The 21772-nt window shown below is 43.5% G+C and overlaps 1 protein-coding gene across 4 annotated transcripts in view; it reads left to right on the top strand.

Moving 5' to 3' along the window:
• Positions 1–3905: 3905 nt before the first annotated feature.
• The window catches only part of BLVRA (biliverdin reductase A), a 31545-nt gene continuing 13678 nt past the window's right edge, over positions 3906–21772 (top strand). The window contains exons 1-2 of one of the 4 annotated variants that reach the window (XM_035893180.1): positions 3906–4057; positions 14167–14221. Coding sequence is in view for 1 of the 4 variants with exons in the window: in XM_035893185.1 (XP_035749078.1) it covers positions 16423–16467 (45 nt within the window). In the remaining 3 variants the exon portion in view is untranslated. Of the gene's footprint in view, positions 4058–14166; positions 14222–16407; positions 16468–16862; positions 16959–21772 lie in introns of those variants that run through there. The other 3 variants (XM_035893179.1, XM_009637620.2, XM_035893185.1) reach the window with 3 other exon arrangements.

Genomic DNA, 21772 nt, shown 5'->3' with positions numbered 1-21772 from the left:
CGCCTGTGTTTGGAGCAGGAGGTGTTTTCTGAGGGTCCCTCTCCTCGGGGGCAGGGTTGGGGGTTTCTTCAATCTGTGCCTCGCCCGTTTCGCCGGAGGTGGCGAGCGTCCCGCAACCGTGGCCTCGGCTGTGGGTTCCCAGCCCGCTGCAGTGCCAAAACGCAGGCCCCCACGTAACCCAGATCCCGTCAGCTCCGTGCTGATAATCCAAAACGCACCTGAACTTGCTGCCTTATTCTGAGATCCGCTCTCTTTTGTGGTGGTTTATTATTTCTCCAGGCCAAGCCCCAAGCAAAGGGACACCGCAAAACCACCCTTATGCATTAAAATAAAATTGAAAAACCCAACAATTTCTGTAAGCGTCTTTCCAGCAATCCCTGACAAAAAATCTAATCTGATGATCTGATTCCACACACTGATATGCATCTTTAACTTAATTACTGCTGTCTTTAGCTTATCCTTTTCATTCCAAATTTATCCCTCATCATTGTACCATGTAAGCTGATGTCCCTGTTGGAGTTTATTTAAGCGGGCTGTCCGGAGCGGCCACTGAGCTCAGCACTTAGGCTGTAGCATTCATAGAGTGGGTGAGCGCTGCTAGATTACAGGATCCTCAGCCTTGGCTCACAGTTTTGATTCACGTGAAATTAAACTATGAGTGTACCAATAATTTCAGAGCGTGTTCCGCTGTTGTTTCTTAGTGCGTCGTGCCTGCTTTGATGTTTATTGTACGCGCTTGCTGGCTGAGGAGCTGAATCAGGCACTCCTCTGAGGGCTATTGCCAAGTCAGTTTGTTCTCTTATCCACGTAGTTTCCAGCTTCTTATTTACATTTTTTGGCTTACCACTGTGATTTTGTGGAATACTATCTGCTACTGAATTCTCCCAAAAAACCCTGTTTCTTCCCATGGAGGGCTTCTAGTGGTTGCCAGTCAACTCCTATCGTCAGAATGATGATTACATTATTTTGCATTGCTTAGTTGTTCCTGACAAAATAATTGAGAAGTGAGAGGTTGCTAGGTTGTAGCTGAAGTTAATTAATAAATCTGCTTGCTAGGACTAGTAACACCTGTGGGACTGTGGAAGGTGAGAGTGGGGAGAAACATGGCATGGAAAGACAAATCAGCAGAACAAAATGATGTGCAGGTATGACCAAAAAATAGCCAATGAAAAATACAGGACAAAAAAGGGAGCGGGTGACCCAGCCTGGTGGGAACTCTTCCTACGCCCCGAAGAAGCCCTGTGAAGAGGTTGGTTTGTATGCAAACCTGCAGGTTTTTTAACCTCTCTTTCTCTCCTCCTGCCCTTCCGCTAATATCCCTTCTTTGTGGGAACCTGTTGCCTTTACCTTCAGGGGTGGTCTGACTCCTACAGTTCTAATTAGTCTCTGAAAAATCTATTTCATACATTTCAGACCTGAAGAAGGGTTCTGTGCCAAAAGCTTGTCTATGGTTCCCAGCTATGCCTGTGTTGACCTTACTACCCCTGCAGGCTTTCTTGTAATTTTGCAGTGACAAAAGCTATACAATATCCATCCAATTTTCGTGAAGTTTTATTGATAAACGTTATTTATAGATACTCTCCCTGCTATTTCCATATGGAAAGAGAAATAGAGTGTGTAAGACATCGATATACCAGTAGAGCTACATCCATGCCTGGGGGCTATTTGCTGCTGCTTCTTCCAAGATTGGCATTTCCCCCTGCCCACTGTCACCACCCTGGGGACCCTAGCTTCTCTTGCCATGCTGGCTGCTCATTTCACTGCCAGAAACGGCTCCTCCACAGCCCGTATCTCGTTCCACCTCTGGAGGAACCACTCCCTCCACCTCCCCAATCTTGACCAGCTCTGGAGTTAAGTTAAATGTTGGGTTTGTTATCTAGCCACCTGAATAAATAAACCAACCTATGGCAGAGCAAGCTCGAGGCTGTATACAGGGATCAAACATCCAGTAGTTACATGACTGGTTTAAGCTAACCTAACTCCACAGTGTGGTGGAGAGAGGCAGTTGTGCCCTCCTGTTTGGCTGAGTGTTGCCACTCTCACCTGGTTTTGGGAGCTGATCCATCTGGAAAGGGGGGGAGGGGGGGTGTGTTGATTTTTTTTTTTTTACAAGTTTACTTACGAGACTGGACAGGTCCCGCAGCCTGTAGAGCTATAGGCTGTACAAACGTGAGCACTGTTACTGAATCCAAAGGCTCGGAGTTAACATCTGCCTCAAATCACTCCCATATGCATTCTTTCATGTGTTCTGCTGTTTGTTACGGTTTCCTATCGTGCTAATTGATTCATTACTTTATGCTAAACATACAGTCACGTGCTAGTCATTAGCAGTCCCATATGTTGAACCCATGATGTATATCTTTAAATGCTGTATCTCCTGGTCTGCCAATCCTCCTTTATGCCACACATGTTGCAGACCTTCGTTCATGCTTTGATGGACTTTAAACTTCTTGCTAGTTTGTCTTGTATGTAATTCTTCAGTTACTCTCTGGAACTCCTCCTTACTGCAGTTGTGTAACGACTGTAATTAGAGCTGCTGATATGTAGATCTGTGCTTTAGCCTGTGGTAATACAACATGTTTGAGAGGGGAAAGAATTTTGAAACATCCTGTGATGTATTTGAAACGCCTAGCAGAGTAGTATCAATGTAAACCCCGTGTTCAGATGAAGTTATGTTAGACCACAGAAGTTTTGCACTAGTTAAAACTCCATAACTGGCTCAGAAAATGTGACTCTGGAAAAGCAAATGTAGCTGGGAGGAGGCCAAGTGAGTTCCTGAAGTCTTGCTAGTTGAGGAAGTTAACTGGTCAGAAGAAATGAGTGGGAGAAGTTGGAAAGAAGGCAGTATCACTCTTAACAATCCCAACCTGCAGAATTTCAGAATAAAGAATTTAAGGAATTTAGAGCTGCATTGATTTTTTTTTAAAGTTTTATAGGAAGAAGACAGACTAGTTATGGTATTACTGCTTAGACATAGCATGCCCCAAGATTTTCCAGAAACAGATTGAATTGAACAAACTCGGGTGCAAAAAAAAGTTACTGATTTCTCCAGAGTTATTTCTACTTTACATCTGAGGTGACTGAGTACAGAATTTGATCCTTTGTACCTGTAGTCCTGATGTGGCACAGTTTTAGGTGCCACAGACTATTCATACATAGTCTGTGAATGCCCAACATCAGCCTAGTATAGAATGATCTTTGGAATTCAGACCATCCTCATTTCACATGCTGTTTCTTGCAGGAACTACTAGCCTGGCAGAAAATAGCTGCACCCTCCCAGGTTTTAATCTTCCAAGCCCTGAATGAAACGGCTCCAAGTCCCGCGGCATGTAGATAAGAAACTGCAAGTAAAGAAGCTGGGAGCAAGACCTGGGTAAAAAGTGGCGCTCCAAGGAAAAGCTAGTACTTAAGCACAGTGCGTTTGTGGGCCAGGAAGCAATGCATGTAGGAAGGGAGACAAATAGTCTTGTGTAACGCCTGTCCTGGGCTGTCCCAGTGACTGGCTGATTTCTGTAGGCTGCCTGCTTGGGGGAAGCCAGGCACTGAATGATTTATTTTTTGCTTGGCAAGGCTGAAACTCCCGATTTCCTGAGCATGGGCTCAGCCTGAAGCGTCAACCCCGTGGATGCAGCTGGGCTGACACGAGTACTGCTGATGACCAGCGCCTGCAAGCCATTGCGTGACCCCCAGCCATTGCCTGGCTGGGGTAAGCGCCAGGCTGGGGTGACCACGGCGCGGGCTTAACCAGCATCTTGCACAGGTCCCCAGGGCAGCCTCGGCTCCCTCGCTGGCCATCTGCAGCTTTCTGGGTGTTTTCTAGGCAAAAAACTCGCAGCCTCGGTGCCTGCACCAGCCCAGCTGCAGCTGCTTCTGGCTATAGCCCGCCCCTATAGTGTCCTTATTGGATTCCTGGCCAAGGGGGTGTTGCTGCAATGATAGCAACAGGGCGAGCAGTGCGTTGATATATGCGGGAGCTGCAGGGTGTTGTATAAGAAGGAGCTGCGGGGAGTGAAGGAGCATTAACCGGGATCACGTTTCACCTCTGTGAGCTGAAGAGGTTAGTGACTCTTACTTAATCCCTGCTAACTGTAATTAGGATTTGGAAGCACCGCTTTTGTCTTCTGACCCCCCTCCCCCCTTCCCCAGGCTGCTTGCCACCAGCGTTTCCTGCTCGGTTGTGAAGGAGTGGGGGAGCCCTGCAAGCCAGCCTGGTCCTCTCTGCTCCAAAGACACCCACGGCACTCGAGGGGACAGGCCAGCGCTGGGAAACCAGGGAGAAAATAATAATAAAAAAAAAAAGATAAAAGCTCTTTGTTTGGAAGAATGTCCAATGTGCAGTGAAGCAGAGTATTAGCTTGTAAGTGGAAGTAGCTGAGTGGCATCGTTGGGTGGCCAGAGCACTGCATGGTGGAAGTGTGAAAACCTTTTTGACAAGGTGTCTTCTGGGCTTGTTTTTTAAAAGTGCTGAGCTTCCTCCAGATCCTGTTAAAATCCTTGTTTGCTGCAGGTGTTTGACACTCCCTTTGAAACAGCAGACCACTAACCTTGCTGTACCTCAGTTTCCCCATGTGTAAAGTGGAGGTGTCAATATTTTTCCTTTTGTAAAGGAACAGGTTGGAGCCATATTCCAGACAGTCTTTGGTGGGAGAAAGGTGACTCGCGTTCTCAGATACGGTACATAATCCGTGTGTAAAACACATTGACACTTTATTAATAATTACTTTATGCATTACACACAGAGAAAAGGCAGGCTCAGCCTTTATATAACTCTGCTGGCATCGTGCTGAACTTCTGTGTTGGAGCTTGTTCAGAAAACCCAAGCTAGTGTTAATTAGGGCAACAGTTTATTGAACTGATTTTGTGTGAAATTGTTTTTATCAAACTCCTTGCTTGGCTTGCCAAATTAATTTTCCTGGAATGAGGATAGTCATTCAGCTGTTGGTTCTCTGATTACAGGTGTGAACACAGAGAGACACTGCCAAAAATCAATAACCTAGTGTTTCAGCATCTTTCTGTCAATTGTGTCAGTAAATGGGAAAATAAAGACAAATTGTTTCAATAGTATAAATCCAACTTGAAGTTTAATCTTCACAAAATAAAGAGCAATAGGTAAATATTTAAAATTATTTTCAGCACATATAAAAAAGCCTTAGTTAAAGTCTCTACTAAAAACTATTGTCGCAAGCAGTGCATGCAACTTAGATATTCAATAATTGGTAGTAAAATAGTAATGATTGATATGATTCTTACTATTGGATCAGGGAACTTCCTTTATGCTGGAAGGTGGATGATTCCAGACTTGTCCTCCTGAGTTTACATGCACGTGGTCAACATTTTCCTAATACCATCCTCGCAGTTTCTTTAGATGGAATTGTTTGTGAGCAACTGGAGTTTAAGTCAATGAAGAATGGTTTGTGTTGTCCTTAAAGGAATGGCAATGCTTATTTTGTATAGCTAAAAAGGAGAATCAGTCACTGTAGTTTTCAGGTTCTTATTTTTAGTGTCCTTGTTATTTTCCAAATTGTAGTTATAACTGGATATTTCAACACCTGCTCCCTGCCCCCCCCGCGCTCCCCAAAAAAAAACCCAAACCCAACAACCCCAAAAGACCACCACATTCAGCTCTGAGAGACTTAAATGTCAAAGCGCCAAAACTTTTTTTAATGAAGAATGTCTGCTGCATCCATAGGCTCCAAAAACTAAGCTTAGCACATGAGAACAGGATAGAAAAGGGACACTTTGATCTCTGCACTAAAAATGAACTGTCCTTGTCAAAACAAGTGAAGATGAATGGATAAGTCAACTGATCAGTTTTTGAATTAAAACTGGCATCACTTCCTATCTTGCACTTGGATGTCAGGACTTCAGTAAGATGCAGCAGTGGAATGTACATTGGCATTTTCACTTTTTAATATTAGACTCTGAAGTCACCTCAGTTTCGTATGGCTTGTAGAGGGGATATTGCACTGTCTGTTGTGCAGATTTCTTGTAGGAAGCTTCAGTGGGTGTTTTCCATTACCACTGGCGTGGTCCATTGGAGCTATGTCTGTGCTGCTGTCCTTGGCTAGGTCAGCACTACTCTGGCAACAGGTGATAAAAACAAACCAAAAGTGGAAGGAAGTGGAGAAGCTAACAGAAAGAGCTTGGATGGGTGTGATAAAGCAGTGTTTGCAGTGGGAGAGTAACTCCCCATGAAAGGAGCTCCTGTCTTTGACAGGGTGGTACAGCAACATCAACATATGCAGAAGTGGGCATAACTCGTTCACCTCTAATTTTCAGGCAACCAGAAGTCTTTGAAGCTTGCAGGTGTAGTAAGAGAACTTACATTGTGCTTGTACTGCACTTTATTAAGCAAGGTGTTGAAAAGGTTACTTTGCTGAGAGGGGAGGGAATGGGGCTTAGGGAAGAAAACCAGTCTGAAAGCCAAGGCACTTAGCAGCTTAATCCTGTAGTAAAAAAAAAAAAACCAAACCAAACCCTGAATGTATATGTGCCCTGTTGTAACTTAAAATAACAAAGGTTGCTGAGCGCCTAGCCCTCTCCTCTGGAGTTAGACAAGCTGTGGAAAGTGTTCTTACGCATGTGAGGCCAAACTGTTGGGCTTATGTCTTGAGATTTTATAAAATAAGTGCAACTGTAACAAAAACATAAATCTATGTTTGACCTGTTTCTTCTCTACTAAGCAGAAAGAGCGTTGGCGTTTTGTTCAACTGAATTTAAGAGTTCCCTTAACCAATGTCTGCAACCCAGGCAGAGCTCTCCTGTGCTAATTTGAAAGCATTGTGGAAAACACACCTGACTGGGAAAGATAATGAAATGCGTTTGCTAATCCTGTTATTCCAGATGAGTGCAATCCACCACTTTAACAACATGAGTTCAATCGTTAGCATGAAAGAAGTTTCTCTTTTTTTTTTTTTTTTTTTTCCCCCCCCTCCTTCCTTCTTCTTGGTATAGCGTTATAAACAAGTTCGAAAGATCCTGTTTGGGGCAACTAGTGTTCCTGTTATAGTAACTATCCTAAATTATAAATTAAAGGCTGCACTACACTGGCTAATAAAGCGAGCCGTTCTCATGGCTCAAGTAGTGTTACTGTGTTCATTAGCTTTCCCTCTTAGTGAAATGTGTAGGCAGAAAGGGATCTTTATTGTCTTGTCATTACCTTTGTTCTGTGAATGAAAGGAGAGGAAAACTGCCAGAAAGAATATGGAATTATTAAATAATCCCTAAATAAGAGAAAGAAGTGGTACAGGTTGGGGGGGGGGGAGGGAAATTGAGACCGCAGTCATTCTAGCTGGGTGGTTTTTAGCTATACTAGAAGCTATAAAGCTTTGTGAACCTTTCTGTTGCTAGGGTGAACAGCCCTTAGTCAGTATTTACTGTCTTTTGCAGGCTCTGACACACATTAGCAAAAGAAGACTGGTTAGGCTGTTATTTGGTGATGAATCTAGAGACCATGGTGGCTTGCTCCTGCTTGTCTTCAGAGTAATTTGCTAATTTTTCTCAGGCATAGCACAATTGTGTGCAGCTGGAAGTGGGATCGGTGTATTTGTATAGATCTCTCTAGGTTTAGTCTTGGTGATAAATACAAATATATAAAGGGCTGAGATTTTTTTTTTGTCCCCATTAAGTCAGATTCATAAAATTTGGATGGAGAAGGCAAATTAACTCCTGACTTCTGCCTTCTTCTAAAGCTATGATTCTCTAGTGGCAAAAATCTGTGAGGAATTTGCAGGAAAGGATAAAGATGGATTTTGTACTGGTGACAATTCACTGTTAAGTGATGAGGCTGTAAACTGGAGTGGTACACTTCTGGCGTTGGAGGTGACCATGGGCTTCAGCCGCTTTTGTTCTTGGTGTCCGATGTAAGACAGAGTAGGCTGGTTTTTACATTAGCATGAAATATTTGAATTTGCAGTGTGAGTAACCTGGAGTGCAGTCTTTTAGAAATAGCCCTGAGATCTTATGTTCCAGAAGTCAGGATAACCAATACTGGTGGCTGCTGGAAATGTTTGCTCTGGGAAATGTGTTTTTTATTTGGACTTTGTAATCTTCTCAAATGGCAACAGCTGAACAAAACTTTGATTTTTAAATCTATTTTACACTTACTTGCATAGTAAAGTGGAATAGCTGTCCTTGCACGTAGCCCCATATTTAGAAAAATAAGACATACTGTCTGTTCTTAAATTCCTGACATTGGTAATGAGGCCTTAAGACTAAGACTGTTGAATAAATCTTTTCAAAATAAACAAGTCATTTGCCTGACTCTGCTTACTGCTTGCAAATAATGGTATTCTGACAGGGGTTTCCAACCCAGTCCTTCTTGGATAGGTCGTGGTGACAACCAACCTGATCTAGTAATATTCGCAATATAGATACAATGAAAACACAGCAAAAGAACCATAAAAATATCTGTATTATATGATAATATAACCAGGGCTTAAAGTGGATTGATGGCAGCCAGTCCTCTCTTTTAGGGGAGAGAAGAGCTTTACATCCTTTCTCCTCTTACCCTCTGAGCAGGGAATGTGGCAATGCAATTCTTTGGCTGCTCTGAGCCAAATTTTTCTGTTAAAGACTCCACCAGAAAGGATGCTGCTTTCTAAAGAGGGTGGAAATTGAGAATGCCGTCTTTATTCCCTGCTGTCTCTGAAGAAGGCCTAATTTTGCACCAGGGAAATGCATGATGCACTTTGCCCAAATTTTTTTAAAATTTCTTATGTTCATGTACTCAGATTGAAAGAGCACCTTTCAGGAAAACTGCTGGTCCACTGCAGCTTACCACCGCCCCCATCACTTGGCTGGTACCTTCCCAGCATCAAATGTCCTGTAATACCAGAAACACAATGTTCCTGTTTTTAAAATGTGGGAGGGGAAGTTCTCCTATCCTAGATGCTGCTGAGTTATTGCCTCCTGAGGAAGCATGAAGGTGCTGATTACCCTGGAGATTAAGTTTCTTTTGCTTAAATTACTACTAAATGAGGCTCCGACTCTTCATCTTTTGCCTTTGGGATCCCATGCTGACAGACATGGCCTTTTTTTATCAAGAGAATCATCACGAGCAGGGAGAACTGATGCAGTTGCCAAGTCACTCTCCACCATATTTGAAAAGTCATGGCAATCAGGCAAAGTCCCCGGTGAGTGGAAAAAAAGGAAACATCACACCCATGGTGGGAAGGTTGGACTAGATGATCTTTAAAGGTCCCTTCCAAGTAAAACCATTCTGTCATTCTAACAAAAAGAAGTTCAAAGTACATTCCTTTATAGTGTGCTCATTATTATTTTTCACTTCCAGCTCCTACATCATCCTTATTTTTCCTTATATGCCTATCTGGAATAAACTTACCTATTCCAGACTGAAGAACTAAAATCCACGTGGTCAGGAGGAAGAACCATCCAGCCTGAAAGCAAATGTAGTCAAATGGCTTATGACCTGTAAGTCTGGCTCACAAGCCATTGTTTGGCTGCAGTTATGCTCTTTCTCTGACTCAATTTAGTCCTAACCAAAGCCAATGGATCCAAGTGGACTTGTAGACAGTTGTCAGTTAAGTGTTCTGAGCTGCTGAGGCTCCTTTGCTGCCCTTATCTACACAAGTCTGACCATGGGAGGGAAGATGAGAGTTTTATTGTCCGATAGCTGAGGCAGGCATCTATAAAACAGTGACAATTTACATGTACCCATGTGTAATGTTTGTGTTTATGATACTAATGTAGGATGCCTTGTGTTTTCCATTTCTAATGATAAAAAAAGAGATGATTTCTCTGAAACCCAGTTTATGGAGAGGCCACAGTCATGGCTGAGATGTGAATGACTTCACTGTATAAGACTGATTTATATTATTTCTTTCCCAGAGCCTCAAAATGCTTTGAGTTATGCTAGCAGAAAGTCAGGAGGAAAGAAGGGATTTAGACTGAGATTTTAAAAAGCTGCAAGGCTGAATAAAGTAATGAGCGGGATTGTTGTTGCATTTTAAAATATATTTAATGTTACCATTGGTAACATAGGATGCTGGTGGTTCAGTACAGCCACTCTCTTTTTGGAACTCAGTGACCTCTTTGGTCACTTAAATGGATGGTGCAGTTAAGGGCATGAACTTGAGAAGGGGACAGAACTCTTATCTTTAAGAGTAACTGTTAAATCACTTCACCAAAATATTGCAGAAAAAATCCAGTGGTCTGAGCATTGTCTGCTCCTGAACATTTGCAGTAACTGTTTTGGTTTTTGCAAAGTTAGGCGGTTGTGCCAATCCTGCCTTTGATGGGAAATTATCTATGTATTCGGCCACAGCTGCTGTAAATAAAATACTGGTCCACATTAAGTAGATCCATTTGGCAGAGGAAATTAAGAGTGGTACTTGGTTGTTTTGTCCCAATTACATGGCCATGCTGGTTCTGAATAGGCTGTGTGTTTAAAATACTCCTCTGAGCAGGCATTCAGCTTCACTAAAACCTTCAAGCTCCACATCTTTGAAGGCAGATTATGAAAAGCAAAGGCTTTTTTAAAGCCTATTCACCAATTATAGTTTTGATGGGCGTCATGAGTTTAGTAGGCACTGCCAGCAGCTTCGCGAATCCTGAACGCACAAGATTTAGTGTATGTAGAACCTGCAGTGCCCCAGTATATTGGCACAATCCATCCTGTGGCCTTCTCCAGTTAATGTTACTGCGCGGATCCAACCATCAGGCCAAGTTATCATTTTTAATGAGTTTTGTATTCATGACACATCCACATGCAAGATGGGAATACCTAATCTGGGAGTTGCAATATGTATTTGTTTCTCTTTAGACATGTTTTTAATATTAGTAGTTGTTGGAATGGCTTGAGCCAAGTAGGATCTTCTGATTTGCTTGCAGTTGGACTCGACTCAATGGCTGGTTTTTAGGTCCCTTTGGGGACTTTTTGGAACACTAAATCTGGTGATGGCAGATCTGCCAAGAGGCAGACAGTTGTAAATAGGAAACATTTTGTAGGTCATTCTTTTGCTTGTTTGTCAAGCCTGAGCGTGTCAGGCTCTAAGTTGGCACACTTGAAGATTCAGGTTTAGGCATGCTCCGAGCTGTCTGGCTGTACAGGCAAATCAAAACTAGTGGGTAATTTAGCCATCTTCTTGGCATGTAAAACTACCTCTCTGCTTGTAGAAATCATAGGGTTTGATGGGGGTGTCAGAGTGGTTATATATATATTTCTATTTATATATATAAAGCGCCTATCACCATATTGATGGTAAACATTCTTTGGAACCACTCTGACGGCAGACCTGGGAATTGGCAGGGCAGATGTGGAGTTTGCTTTTGCAGTGTGTCTCTTTATACACAAAGAAAGCATTGTTCTTCCTAAAACTTTGCATGGGGCCTAATGTGCAGCTGAAGTACTGTGGAAAAATATGCTTTTACAGTATTCCTGTAAGCTTTTTTTTTTTTTAATTAACTTGCTTATCAGTATGATTTAAGTAGGTTACCAAATGCCCCCTCTAGTGGCTGATGTTTCGGTAAAAGTGTTTTCAGTTTCTTGGGACAATTTTAACATGAGTAGCATGTCAGGACTACATGACTGCTAAATCATATTGAATTGGAGATTGGAACTTCATGAGAGAGCAGGCTAGTGGCTGGCCTGTACGATTCTTGGGTGTTACAATGCTCAATAACATGAAAAATACTGAGCTCTAAAGTTGGGAGGGATTTGAGTAACCTCAATTGTTAATCTTCATTCAAGAGCTTTTTTTTTTCCTACCCTCAAGCAACTGCTGGCATTGGTAGATATCCAGAATTTAATGGGAATGGAGAGCATCCATTGCATTTTTCAGGCCCTACTGAGGAGTGGTAGACTGATCAAATGACAGAGGTGCTAGCCATTGCATGCATAATTTTTAAGACTAAAACATGCAAAACTTTATCTACTTCCCAGGTTATCTTAATCTAGTTATAAAAAAACCTTTCTGTCACTCTCATTTTATTTTAGAAGGGTGAAAATGGTTTTTGTTGGGGTAGGGGAAGAGAAAGTCGGCTAAAAAAATACGCTTGTCTGACCAACTACAATTTATGTGTGTATTGTTTGCTCTGAAGAGAGTATGGGGCAGGCTGCAGTGTTAAGATTTGCCATCATGCTAATGATGAAGGCAGAGGGTTTAGTCGGCCATGGTAAGCAGTATCTTTATGGTGACTGCAGCATGTGGCAGGGATGCTTTTTTTGTTTTGGGAATTCTCAAGATGGGTTAGCCTGTCACGGAGTGACCTTTAGTGGACCGGAAGGTAGGTATCCGCTATTGGGTTGGGTCCATAAAGATATTAAAAGACCATACTTGTGGCGGGATATGTGTTTTGTTCTTGTGTCTGCTAATATTACAGTAAACAGCAAAATCTTTTATTTCTTAATGTACTTGTAGGAGTATTCCCATTGATATCAGTGCAATTACTTGCGATTAAAGCTAAACATGCATATAATTCCATGTAGGGTTTGGGTCTCAGATGAATTTAACAGCAAGAGAAATTAAAAAAAAAAGATATTTTTGTGTCATGCATTACATGGCGTTGTTTTATATAGATATTTCAATACAAACCTTAGTTGTAGACACCTTTTCTAGATGTCTGATCCCTGTGTGGGATTTCTTACAGTGAAAAAGAGAGGTTGTAATAATACCTACCTCTTCCCTTGCACTTACCATCAGTAGGTCTGAGAGTGCTTTACGGTAGATTTCTCCTGTTCTGGCATTGAGAGGCCTGACAGGGAAAGGGGATGTGATTTGCTTGCTGTAGGTCACACAGTAAACTTCTGGGAGAAAGCAGGAATATAGCCTGGAAACATAGATTCCCTGCTTCTGCCCAGCCCAGTTCTGCATTTGTGATGCCCTCTGAAGAAGAAAATTCTTGTAGAAAGGACTGCAGCAAGTGGCAGGCAAGTTCAGGGGCAGATGTAGTAATTGAGAAAATATTTCAGAACATTTTTCTGTAATTGTCCATCATTAGTCCATCATTACTTTAATTTGTATTACAGCAAAGGCTTGGAAGTCACTCCTGGCATTGGAGTTTACCTGCAAAGCACTTGTGAATCTATCAAGTGAGGTGGAGAAGCCTGTTCTCTTGGTAGGTGACACAGCAAAAACAAAATGAGCAGGACAGGGAGGGAAGGGAACGTGCTGAGATTATTTGGCATGTCTCAGCTCCCTGCCCTGTCAGCTATACCTCTTGTGATTAGCTCAAAGTAAAGTTTACCCAAAAATGCAGGTATAGATTGAGTAGTCCTGGTTTTTTTTGTTTTTTTTAAGGGAACATGAAAAGCTGTCGATTTAAAAAAGTGTAAGAGTCGGCACAAACGAGCAATGTCTTTGTATGAAATAGGTGTTTAAGCAGAGTCTCAGTAGTTAGTGTTTAGCTGATTAGCCATGAGGAGACTTTACTCCGGTGGCTTTGCTGTTCTTCAGGGAAGCCAGGGGACATGGTTCATGGTCCATGGTCCACAGGGACCTGTCAGAATTCAACTCTGTGATAGCTTTAGTGTTTACATGGGCATTAAGTCAAAAAAGTGGTGGAGGACGTGTTTCATGCCATTTTTGTCTTTGAGTTAGTACCACCTTTAGCTCTCCTCAGGGTTATTTTCTCCAGCCTGTGTTCAGGATTGTTTGATCCCATGGAAGATTATGATCTGTGAATTGCTGATAGCTCCATACCATAGCTTATTCTCCTGAGTGTTCATGTAAAACAACTTTGCTCCAAGTAATTGACAGTTGCTTATTAAAACGCTCTTCTTCTACTGCCATGGACAAATTCACTTTCAAAAATGGTTATAGCACATTAAAGCCTGAAAGAAATTTTTGGGACTGTTCATCACTCTCTTTGTTTTAGTCATATATTAAATTAGCCACATACAAAAGCAGCCTTTTGGTTAAAGAATAGCTGCGATGAGGCTGCAGTTATGTGGGATTGTTTATTTATCAACCAGAAGTTTCACAAGGCTCTCTGTAATTCACTCCAGAGTAGTTCCTGGAAACTTAACATCAGAAGTAAGAGTTTGTTGGTTTTGTGTTGTGGTTTTTTTTTTTTTTTGGTTTGTGTGTTTTTTTTGGTTTTTTGGTGTGGTGTTTTTTTTTTTTTTTTTTTTTTTTTTTTTAGGGGGGTAGTTCTATAAAATAAAAAGTGGAGCCCTTCATGTCTTCCTCTTAATTTTTTTTCCAGGTGCCCCAGAGCAGGCTCAGTTCTTTCCTGGATAGTTTCAGCCTTAGCAGTGTAGGTATGTCCAAATGTAATTTGTCTCTCAGAATTTCAAACAAAATTAGCCCGACTGAGGACTTAGCTTCTCTATATGTCTCTGGGACTCCATCTCAAAACTGTTATTTGCCTTTGTTTTTCCTCTTCAGACTAGCAACCAAATCTGAACCACAAAGGTGGACTACAGACAGAAAATAAGACAAAATGGTCATTCATACCCATGCACGTCTGTCACAGCACTTCTGATTCAGTCCTCCACAGGGTGGAATATGTCATGTATTAAAAAGAGATCTTCAGATTCTTCCAGTACCTCTCATGGTCTTATATTGGTTTTGTGAAATGTTTTTGCTGCAAGTGGGGAGCTGCAGGCTTTGAAAAGCAACCTCACAGTGACAGGACTATTGTGGACTCTGGAGTTAAGTAGAGTTAAGTTGCAGAAGTATGTTTTATTAAAACATATGTTTTCCTTTCTACTTAAGTATTAATGCTGGAGACAGTGTATCTGTTACACGTGCAGTCATTTATTATTAACCATCACTGTATATAGTAAAGGTGCTTGCTTGGCAGCTGTAACACAGCATCTGGCCATATGTCAATATAACTATATCGACTATAGCTTTGGCAGCCAGCTGGAAAACCAGAATTTAATCAGAAAGCCTGGGCAAATAAGCCTGCATATAAATGTAAACCAATGCAGGTGTATTGTTCAAATGGCATTTAAAAGCCAGGAGGAAAAGCCTGCTCCGGCTGTTTCCAGGGTACAGCGGTGCCAGTCAGGATGAGAGACTGTTTAGTGCTGGCAAACCTCTGCTAGATCTGGTGCCTCGAAGGCATGAATCGCCTACCCAGCTAGATCTGGTGCCTTGAAGGTATAACTCGCCTACCAGAGCCTTGTGCCTGCCAGGAAACTGTGGCCTGGACTCTGATAGCTGGAGAGATGGGTGTGAGAGATGGAGGGGTGCTGGGGAGGGTTGATGCTTAAGACCATGGCAAACAACTCTCAAGGAAAATGTATGTGGTTGCTCTACAGCTTCTAGGTGCTGTTGTTTTCCTCTGAACTGAGGAGACTGTAAGTGGTCTTGGCAGGTTTTTGAGAAGGTTTCTGACTCTCACTTTATGTTCATGTTTTAAAGAAAAGTAGCAAAGAGTGTTGGGGGTTGCCTTCCTGACTGTCTCTTTCTTGCAGAAGGACTTTACTTTTATCTCTAGGTTGCAGCAAAGGCGGGGCAAAAAGAAAAACTCCCATTCCAGCATGTTAGTGTTCAAACACTTATTTTCTTTGCCTCCATTTTTCTTCAATTTCTGCCTTTAGTTAGGATTAGTTAGGCTTGTGTTGTGTCTGCTTCCAAAAGGTACTTCAGCACATACAGAGGTTAAAGTGCATAAGCGGTTTCCTGCGGAACAAAGGGTATTTATGCCTATGAATAGGCTGCTAAATTGGAGCATTTGTGCAGTTCTTCCCTTTTAAAAAAGATGCTAACAAAAGCCACACTGTTCAGTTTCTGCTTTCTCTGATCCAGGCAGATTTGTCTGGCTACTATGAGATTAGGATGTGGTGGCACAAGGCTCTAACATGTACCAGCACCCCAAGTACAGCATCTGCCAGGGCTCTGGATATTTGAAATTAGAGCTGTAGGGCTGGAAGGGACCTCAAGGTTTCAACTTGTTGATTTTGCAGTGACTGCTGCTGCCTCTCCAGTGTTTCCCTGAAAACTTCCTGTTGAGGAAGATATGCTAACCACCATCTCAGGGCTTTGCTGCTATAACAGGGAAAACATTTTCTGTGCTGCCTGATCCACAAGTCTCCTGCAAAGGGAGCTCTGGAGAACTTCATCCAGCCTGGTTTTTATGGTAGGGGAAAATACCAGGTTGAATCCTACAGCTTGAGGGGGATGAGGCTGCACAGCTCCGTGGCCCCTGGTCCAACCAGTAGTGAGGCTGAAAATGTATTTCCATTCAGCAGATGTACCCAGAGCATGTGTATACACCATGTACGCTTGTACATGGCTGGCCACACAGACCATAGGCAGAGCACTCACACGAACACAGACAGCAACAGCAGCGACATCATCTTCCCCTCTCTGGCTGAACAGGATGGAGGTCTGCTAGTGAGAATATATATGTGTACAAGCTGGATCCCTCCAGCAGCTGGGCTCAGACACTCTGTCTTGCCCAGTAGCTGCCCTTGAATCCCAGTCTCCCCAGTTGCTGGCCCCTGGCCGTATGAGTCCCCTTTTACTCTTAGGAGCAGTGGGAGGTGGCTGCTGGGTCTGTAGGAATTGTACTGTGTATTTTTTTTAAGTGGAAGGAAGGAAATTACATATGTTGGTGCTCAGGTTTGGTAGTTACCGATTTGATGTAAGCAAAGATCTGACAGGTATAGAAGGGGGTGCTGGAGAGAGGGAAAATTGCTGAAGAATTACTGTGGAAATTAAATGGTTCAGCTGTTGAGTATGCAAAAGCGAACTAACCTTGACAGCAGTATTTTCAGATTAAGTATTCATCTACAAAGTTTCTGCTGCTCTTAAGATACCTGTGGCAGTGAAGTGGTAGTCATTTGAAGTAGCACACTTTAAAAACCAGGCTGGGAGTGCTTCAGGAGACTCCCACATCACTGTTACGCTATTGCAGGTGACATTAGTTGCAAAATATTTTGATTTTAGATGTGAGTCACTCATTCATACCTGTGGAAACAAGACTGAAAACTGCAGGGAGAATGCACGAGGCTTACTGAAATCCTCCGTATATCATGAGAGAAGGTACCCGTTCTCATCCTGTAATGTCAAGATATGTAATGAAAAATTTTCTTGAAGGGCAGATAATTTGTTAAGTTCTGGCTTTTATCTTGCCTCTGCACTGGCGTTGCGTGGCCTTTGCCATGTTGCACAAAACAGACGTAAGCCTCGCTTCCCTAAAGCTTACCTCTGCGAGCGTTAGCAGTTTTGAGAGGTAGGGACTGAAGTTTCACTGTGATTGCGCTGGGGAGGAATGCATTTGCAGGGTGACTGATCCCTTTGGGCATTGCATGGTTTGCTGCTGAATAATCCTGTCTTACTGCTAAATTTTGCAAGAATCCTTCAGTTCAGAGCACTTTTTTTGCTACAGAGTAGTCTATTCAATGGAGAAAATAAGCAGCACAGGCATAGAAAGCTCAACAGAGCAGAAGGGTGACAACATGATGGTATGTTGGTGTAGGATTAATGATCTTCAGCCAGATGCCTTTCTCAGGTCTGCTTCTTGGTGTCGTGCAGGGATCATCTTCCTTAGTAAGAGGAGCCACTTGTTCTGGCCGTCAGTGGGGAATTGCTCCTGCACCAGTGGGCAGCCACGGTGCTCCCTGCCCTGGTGCAGAAGGAACCCTTGGTGGGGCTGGCAGGGCTACCTGCAACCGGACCAGGGTGGTTGCTGCTGGGCGGTGGGAGGCACTCTTCAGTCACAAGCTGTGAGCATGAAGGACAACCCCTTCTAATCTTCTCACCAACCCCTTTGCTTTCATACAGCCAGTTGACAAAGGGTGGAGAAAAAATGCTTTTGGACTCTGGTTGATATACTGTTTTATCACTTACTGTACAATTTTTCAGTACGACAGGAGCCAAAGTTCAGCAGCCTTGAAAATGCCTCTGAAATCTCTTTGTCAAAGCTTTAACTGAGGTCACTTATCTTAAGAAAAAGGCATGGAAGGCAGGCATGGCACTTTACCTTTTGGGCTGCTTCTTTCATCATTTTTGTACTTGAAAGATAACTGTAGCTGTTACCCTAGCATAAAGGTTTGAAGTAAGGAGTAAACTTCCATTATATTCATCTGGACTCTCAGATGAGTATTCTCTATTCTGCTCTTACCTGGTTCATGATCATTCCAAAAAAACCATCTTAATTTAGTTTTCTTCCTGAGCAGCTCCAAGATTTGTTGTGTGGGCAAAATGAGGGTAATAAAAAGCAGCAGCAGGGATGCAGACACAGTGATTTTTCTCTTGGCTATGCGCATAAGCAAAGGTTCTGTAATGTACATTTAGTAGCTGTCTCTTCCTGTGCGCGTACTGTATTAGCCTGCAAACCCTTGACCTGGACTGAATGTCTGGCTGCTATGGCAACAGGTTGCCTAGTAACAGGTTTTGTTCCTAGGTTGAAATCATCTTGCTTCTCTTAAATGTGACTTTTGGGGAGGTCAGAAGTTGTTCATCAGATGAAACTAGGAAAGTTTTTTCAAAGGGGAGGCAAAAATGTTGATGTTCAGCAACCTGAGCACCTGCAGAGAGAAGTCCTTTGGTCGTGGCAGCGGAAGAAGGTAGTTGGCTCCCCCACCTTCTCCACTTCATTGAAGCAGAGGTCAGTAGCTCACCAGGAAAGAAAAGCAGTTCTTGGAAACAAGATGACTGTAGGAGCTTCGGAGAAATTTGTCTGCTGTGCGACTCCCACTCCCAATCCCACTGAAGGCAGTAGGCAAATATTAACAGCTTAACACTCCAGTAACCTTGAAAATTTCTGAACTAAGCCCTTGATCGGCTGCTTTCCAGCTGGACTGCTTCTAGACCTCTGCTGACCTGGTCCTGATTCACACTGGAGCCCTTTATGAATCTAAATTTTAAAGAATTAGAACCATATGCTTCAGAAGAGCAGGTTTTTTGCTTTTTTTTATGGCTCTGCTTGGCAAGGTCCTGTGGGAGACTGCCCTGGGGCGCAGAGGGGCTGAGGTTGATCTATAGGGATGGCCCCCCCCAGAGCACAAGTGCCTTGCTCCAGTGTGCTGCAAGCAGAGCCAAGCATGGCCGAAAGCTGGTACAGATTGGTAGGGACCTTCTGACTGAGCTCAAACACAAAAATAAAGTCCACAAGCTGGGAGGGACTATCCGGGAGTGACACAGAGACAGTGGCCAAGCTTGCAGGGACAGATCTGGGAAAGGCAAAGCTCAGCTGAAGCTGAAACAAGCTATGGGAAGGGTTTCTCTGGGTACATGGCAACAAAATGAAGGATAACAAAATATGAGCCTGTTGCTCAGTGGGGCCGGGGTGAAGGAAATTAAAGGTACTTGATGCCTTTTTTTCCTGTGGCTAGTGGTCTGTGGACAGACTAGTAAGGTCTGTCCTTGGACCTCCTGGGTTTCTGAGTCTAACAGGGTCTGTGGGAATGTAGCATTACCCACAGCAGAGGAAGACGGTGACATAGCTCTTGGGGTAATTGGAAGTACAGCAGCCCCTGGCACCAGTCAAGGTACATCCAAGGGTGCTAAGGGACTTGAATGATATTACTGTGAAGCCACTGGCCATCAGGGCAGGTTCCTGGTGACTGGAAAAGGGCAAGTCTTGCACTCATCTTCAATACTCTTAAATGTCTTTATTAACCACCTGGACAATAGGATGGAGAGCAGCTTCAGCAAGTCTGTGGATGAAGTCAAACTGGGGGGAGTGGTCAATATACCAGAGGGGCCTGGGCAGGCTGGAGAAACAGCAGACAGGAACATCATGAAGTTCAGCAAAGGTAAACATAGAGTCCCTTGTCCAGGGTGGAATAACCCTGTGCACCAGTACAGGTTGGGGACTGCCTGGCTGGAAAGTTAGAAAGTGCCCTGCAGATGCTGGTGGACAGGGTGAATCTCTGGCCACAGCCTGCTCTTCTGGCAAAGGCGGCCAATTGTGTCCTGCACTGCATTAGCAACAGTGCAGCCAACAGGACCTGGCTACGCCTGCAATGCTGGGTCCAGTTTTGTGTACCCTAGTCTGAGAAATAAGTTAAATACAGGAGTGAGTCTGGTGGAGAGCCACCAAGATGGTTGGAGGCTGGAGCAGATGATGAATGAGGAGAGGCTTACGGACCTGAGTTTGTCCACCCTCCAGAAAAGAAGGGTAAGGGGTGTATTATTGCTGCCTACAGCCTTCTGATGGGAGGATGTAGGGGAGCTGGGGCCACGCTCTTTTGGGAGATGTATAATGAAATGGCAAAAGGCAACGCGGGAAGCTTCTTGAGTAGATAGTAAAAAGTTCTTGCTGTGAGGGTGGTCAAGCACTGCAGCAGGGGCCCTGGGTAGTTGCTGGATTCTCATCTGTGGGGACAGTCAGAACTCAGCGTGGCCCTGGTGTGGCTGAGTGGGGTTTGGATTAGGTGACTTCCAGGGGCTCCTTCCGGCCACGATCATTCTGCAAGTCTCAGTCTCTTTTCTCTTTGGCCACAGAGGAAAGCAAGTGTAACTGAGAGCCCAGACCAGGGCTTTGCCTGTGGGTGAAACGGAAAAGGGTTGTGTGGTTATGTTGCCCTCTTTTTTTCCCCCCCTCTCTCTCAGCCCTGTACCTCTCTCTTCCCTGGTGAGCAGTGTCGTCATGCTATGCCTCAAATACTTGGTACTGACATGTCACTGTAATCCCCCTAGAGAACTCTTCCAGTATCACTCATTTCTTCTTTAATATTAAACACACCACTGTGTGTTTTACCGTTGTAACCTTTTGGCATGTATAAAGTAAGCAGAGTTCAGCACTGACAGGAATATATACCTAGGCAGGAGCTATAGGAAAAGAAAATCCAGACATGACATGTGATTGGAGAGGGGCTTTCTTTTATTTTTTTTTTTTTTTCTTTTTGCCAGTTGATGTAATTTCTTAGCAGTTGTTAACCTCTAGCACCGTCAGAACAGTCACTTACAGCTGTGCTGCTGCACTGTGATCCTGTCAGACAAGAGGCACAAGGAGTGAAGTGAGGTTGTCCACTTACCCATTTAAGTCTCGGAACTATTTGAAGGGCTGCAGCCAGGTAGTGGAAGCGATCGAAAGAGTTCACTAGGGTGAAGAGACTGGCAGTGGCAAAGAAGAGAACACTGAAACAGAAGGAACAGTTTGAAGGGCTGCTGTCATAGGATGGAAGGAACAAAAAAGAGTCTGACTTGGCTTGGTTTTAGGCCGGTGTTCCTGTAAATCTTAAAATTACTTTGCAAAGTGTTGCTATTCCTCAGGGTGGTGGAACAGTGCAGGTTTGAAAGGTTACACCAGTTGCCCAGTGCTTCCGCAAATCAATGGCAAATCATAAAACCAACAGAAGAATTTATTACCAAGTGGCCCAGCAGCCTGGCCAGCGAGTGCAATACCTGGTTCGTCCTCCATATGATGCAATTGTGGCAGGAATGTGCTTTTGGGAGATGTAAATCTTGAGGACATGCCTGCTTGTCATTAAAGAGATGACAGAGCTTTCTTCATGCATGGAAATGTCAAGCAAGCATCTTGACCAAATTATCAGATGGTTGGTTGCATCTTGACATTGTAGGACGTGCCAGTGGTTGCATGGGAAAGAAAAGATGCTCTTTGCTTCCTGTCCCGAAGTATTCCGGCTATGCTGCTGTGCACTGTGAATGTCCATGTGGCAGTCTGGAGCAGGCTGTACTGCAGATGCTCAGGAAGTCAGCAGGGTTTATATAAAGCTCTGCTGGGTTTGCAGAACCTTTTGGCTCCTTTCCAGCATGGAAGCGGTGATATAAATAGAAGAATGTCTCACTTTTGAAGTCTGCCTTCTATTCACGGAAAGGAAGAACTTTGTGATGGAGCTGTGATAGAATAGCTGTTAAATATGTCTCAAGACCAGTCCTGTGACAGA

The sequence above is a fragment of the Egretta garzetta genome, unplaced genomic scaffold (genome assembly GCF_000687185.1).
Source record: "Egretta garzetta isolate BGI_Z169 unplaced genomic scaffold, ASM68718v1 scaffold244, whole genome shotgun sequence".
Taxonomy (NCBI): Eukaryota; Metazoa; Chordata; class Aves; order Pelecaniformes; family Ardeidae; genus Egretta; species Egretta garzetta.
The sequence above is the reverse complement of the archived record's forward strand: the minus strand, read 5'-3'. Positions and strand labels throughout refer to the sequence as shown.